At 38.6% G+C, this 4,491-nt stretch overlaps 1 protein-coding gene across 2 annotated transcripts in view; it reads left to right on the forward strand.

Annotated features, from left to right (window-relative positions):
- Positions 1–4,491, forward strand: part of TMEM106B (transmembrane protein 106B) — a 35,281-nt gene that overhangs the window by 12,569 nt on the left and 18,221 nt on the right. For both annotated transcript variants that reach the window (XM_019508493.1, XM_019508492.1), the window contains exon 2: positions 2,151–2,372. In XM_019508493.1, the coding sequence (XP_019364038.1) occupies positions 2,153–2,372 (220 nt within the window). In that variant the 5' untranslated portion in view covers positions 2,151–2,152. The remainder of the gene's footprint in view (positions 1–2,150; positions 2,373–4,491) is intronic.

Here is a 4,491-nt window from a genome sequence, read left to right on the forward strand (position 1 = left end):
CCCAGGCAGCCTCAGTGGACTACAGAGGCCCAGCCTGGAGCAAACATGATGGGGGGGGGCCTAGCAAAAGTTTGTGGGCAGCCTCCCTTTACATTTATTTACGTTACCATCAAGGCATGGCAGGAAAAATATTAAGGTGCTCTAGGAGCAGAGCGGGGCATGGTCACAGAGCCACCAGGGGATGTCACAGCCATCCCTGGGACCACGATGTGTTATATATACTTAAACAGGTAAAGCAAAGGGCAGGAAGGAAGTTTGGAAGTATGGAATAGCATCTAAGAGTCTGAAAATGCCTGAACTTTCCAGCTTGGAAAGGAGATGTCTGAGGGAAGATATGATAGAGATCTACAAAATCATGAGGAGTATGGAAAAAGTGAATGGGGAAAATACTGTTCACTGTCATTTGTACTGCAAGAACTAGTGGACTTGTCATAACTTGGCAACTATTTGGGAACCAACAGAAGGAAGCTGTGTTTGTACAAAAATATGTTACTTGAACTCATTGCTACTGGTTGTGTAGAAACTAGTAGTATAGTCGGGTTTGAAGAGATTAGACAAACTTATGAAAGGATAGGTTCATCACGGGTCATTAAACAACAGTTGGGGGAATGTAAGTGTCTGGCTCCGGGTATCTGCAACCCTATGATTGCTGGGGACTGGGAAGGTGTAACAGGTGATGGATGCCCCATTTCTCTTACTCCAAAGCACCTGCTACTTGCTGCTGATGGAGATTGAACCTTTAGCCTGATGCCGCATGGCATTCATGTTCTTGTGTCCAACCTTCCGATATTCAGCAGCACTTTGGGGAAATAACTGTTCACCCTTAAGGAATTCTGCCCTTTCTGCTCGTCTTTCACTTCTTTCCTTGCTAGTCTCTTTTTTTCCCCTCTCCTGCTTGGTTTTAATTTCTGCTCTTTTTTTTTTTTTCTTTGTTTAATTTCTTTTCATGTACCACTTTTTTGTGGGCATCCCTGTGCTTCTAACTATTTCATTGTTGGGGGAAGAGGGGGGTTGTTTGTTTTGATTAGTTGTTTTGTTTGAAGTTAAATGTGAATCCTTAAAACATCCATTAGTATTTTAGAGCTGATGCCCTCCTGATTAAAGATAGTTGTTTGGAAGGAGAATTGCATGTCTTAGTGCTTCTGCTCTGTCTACAAGTTTAGGCAGGTATCACTATACCAGTTACAATTGCAAGCCTGCCTTCCTGCCTGCAGAAATACATTTTAAAATGAAAATGCTGAGATTCTGGGCAATCTGAATGTTTTGTGGCTGTGTATCTTTTAGGCTACATTCAGTACATGGGCTAGTCCTCTCTTCCAAGAGGAACTCTGTTTAATTCACCTTCTTAGATCTTTGTTGTGAAGACTTTATTTTCTTCCATTCTTGGATTCCTGAAGTGCTATGAATGTACACAGTTGTTGGGCAAAAGTCAGTGGGAGATTTGCCTAGGGTGGGTATTTGACTGATCAGATATTTTAAGCATCAGTTTATTAGAACTGAGTACCCAGAGTGACTCGGAGTTACAAAATTACAGAAAGAAAAAAAGAAATTAAGGAGAAATTGACCACACACACACAAACTACAAAAGGGACAAGTCAGATTTTAAAAGGCAGCAGACCAACTTGTCAAATATTTTGCTGTTTCTATATAGAGATGCCTGCAGTCTCCAAAGATGACCAGTAAGGAGATGCTTTTCTGTGTTTGCTGGTTTTGTGTTTTCCCTCAGCACAGAGTAGCTTAGTTCAGGGAAGGAGAAGGAGACTGGAAGAGTTCCAGAGAGGAGCAGGGCAAGGGAATGCCTGCTCCTATATGGAGTGTGGGTGCATGTGTGTTGTCCCCTTACTTCAGCAGGACTGAGGGTCAAGAAGCCCTCACTCCTGCCCTTACTAACAGATGACACTGAGATTCAATACAGGGCAAGGTATGCTGTCACCTACACAATGGCTTTTTTGGTTTCATGGTATATTTGACCATTTTTGCCTGCTGTCGATTGTCAGATCAACTGATGTTATTGCACCGGTCAGTTGACTGGCTTTCCATAGTTTTGCCTGAGAAATGATTGCAAGATTAACAGGATCTCATGTATAAAACCAGTGAACTGTTATAATAGAACATCCTTCCTAAAGCACATGTTTTTTCTCTACCATCAGGCATGGGGAAGTCTTTTTCTCACGTGCCATTACATACGTATAAAGAAGATGGCTCCGATGGAGGAACAGGATCAGAAAATGTGAGGAATGGGTTAGTTCACTCAGAATCCCATGCGGAAGATGGAAGAAGTGGGGATGTATCACAGTTTCCATATGTGGAATTTACAGGAAGAGACAGTGTCACCTGCCCTACTTGCCAGGGAACAGGACGAATTCCACGTGGTAGGTACCGTAGATAAAAGTAAATTTAAAATTATGCATAAATGTAAGTAAAATCACTGTAATTCTGTAATCAAAATTACTTCTGTGTTGTTTTCATGCTTGGTCTGTCTCTTGGGAATGAATCAACCTTTAATAAATTACCCTTTTAATCTTTTTATCTAAGAAAATAAGTGAGGAGCTATTCAGGTTGGTGTGTTCTTAATACTCCATCTACGTGGGTATTCTACCCCTTAAGAAACTTTTAAAAATTTCTTAGCATGGTTACTCTGCATTTTCTGTTGCAGTAAATATTTTAATATGATTAACAACTGCAGTGTTATTCCCTCCTCTCCAAGCACATCAAGCTATTTTGAAGTCATACAACTTTTTTTTTTCAGTCACTGAGTAGTAAATTACTGGGATAACTTTGGAAAAATGTATGATAACTGACCACTTTCATTATTACTATATTATTCATTACCTTTTGTTACTGTATTTTGGGATGCACTTTGCCATTTTCTGTTCTTCCTGGGAAAGGTGCCATTTGCTTCTGTACTGGAGCTCCTGGAAGTATTTTTGCCCTGTATCCCAAATATAGTGGCTGATCAATAGGATGAAAGAGAATAGAACTTCATTGTATGCTGATGCAGTCTTTTTTTCATGTGACATTTCGTGGAGGTACCGTTTTTTGCCCCAATACTAACATTATTTGTAGGCTAAGTCTGATAATTTAGCATTTTTATCTGCATGTGTCTTTAAACAGCTGGGTGTGTACTGCTTTGATAATATTGGCCACCAACAGTGTGCATACATTATTTGTCACAATATAATGAATTATTTTAAGCCATGTTCTTTGTTGCAATGTCTCTGTGCCATTTGGAAAACTCAGTTTTAATTTCTGAAATTACCTGTTGTTTGCCTGATTTTAAATAGACTAGTAGATGCTTATATAACAAGTAGGCATTTGTCAGCAAAATCTATTAGTTCAGTAATAGGTTTGAGGGTTTGGGTTTTTTCCCCGTTTCCTGGCAACAGTAAGCATGCTTATGAAGGAAAAATATTTCTTCTAATGCTAGTTATGTAAGGTAACATGTAACAACAGCACATGACCTGAGAGAACCTAGTGAGTACGAGTAATCAATTGAGCAGGTTTTAAAAGAAACTGTTCCCCATGTGATTGCCTCCCACCCGCCCAAAACAAAAAACAAAGTTTATTTTGTATTGATTTCAGCATGTCAGAAACTCAGTTGCTAATTATCTTAAGTAAAATAAGGTAAGATGCTAGTAATTGTGTGTTAGGTATCATGGTTTTTTTTGTTGTCCTTATGGCAGTTAAAATAATTCTGACTTTTTTTTTAATCTAATTCTATTCTGGTGAACTATGTATTACTCTTCTAAAATAACAATTTTTTGTATAAATCAATGGAAGGTGCTTCTAACAGATGTTATAAATGCATCAAATGTAATGGTTCACTGAACTTTCACAAACTCAGCTGGAAGTTTGCCAATTCATACTAAAGCATTCCTGCTGCAGTGAGATGAGGCAAGGATATTTTGGGGTGGCGATATGTTTTATTGGACTAAATGTATAGTTTTAAACAAGCTTTCTCAACTTTGGTAAGTGGCAGTCACCTCTTGAATTTAAGTAGCAGGACAATGTTCTGTGTAAAAAAAAAAAAAAAAAAAAAAAAAAAAAAAAAAAAAAATCTGTTTAAAGGAATGGAGGAGGGCTCCAAAATAGGAGGAAAAAAATGTTATCAGGAGATGAGAAGTGAAGTAAAGGAAGAGGTAAGAGACTGAAATACAGAGGTAGATGAAGTCAATATCTGTATCTAGTCACTAGTTTTAGTGTCCAGTCAGGTAATGAATTTGGATGACTTGTGCAGTAAGATATAATTGCAAATCTGAGTGTAGTCTGTGGAGTGGGGGTTTTGGTTTTTTTAGGTATTTCACTTGAGTAACTCCAGTTTTCATAGTGCAGGCCGTAAGTGTGCGTGCTGGTGAGAACCATGATTAGAAGTGTGGCTTTGAGAATGTGGTTATATTCTGGATCTTGAGGAACTCTGTGTATTGTTTAAAAACAAAAAAAAATCCCTTCCTCTTGTGTGAGTTCATGCCGAATTATATAAGGACTGAATTA

Source organism: Gavialis gangeticus, unplaced genomic scaffold, assembly GCF_001723915.1.
Source record: "Gavialis gangeticus isolate Ggan-Ray unplaced genomic scaffold, GavGan_comp1, whole genome shotgun sequence".
Classification (NCBI taxonomy): Eukaryota; Metazoa; Chordata; order Crocodylia; family Gavialidae; genus Gavialis; species Gavialis gangeticus.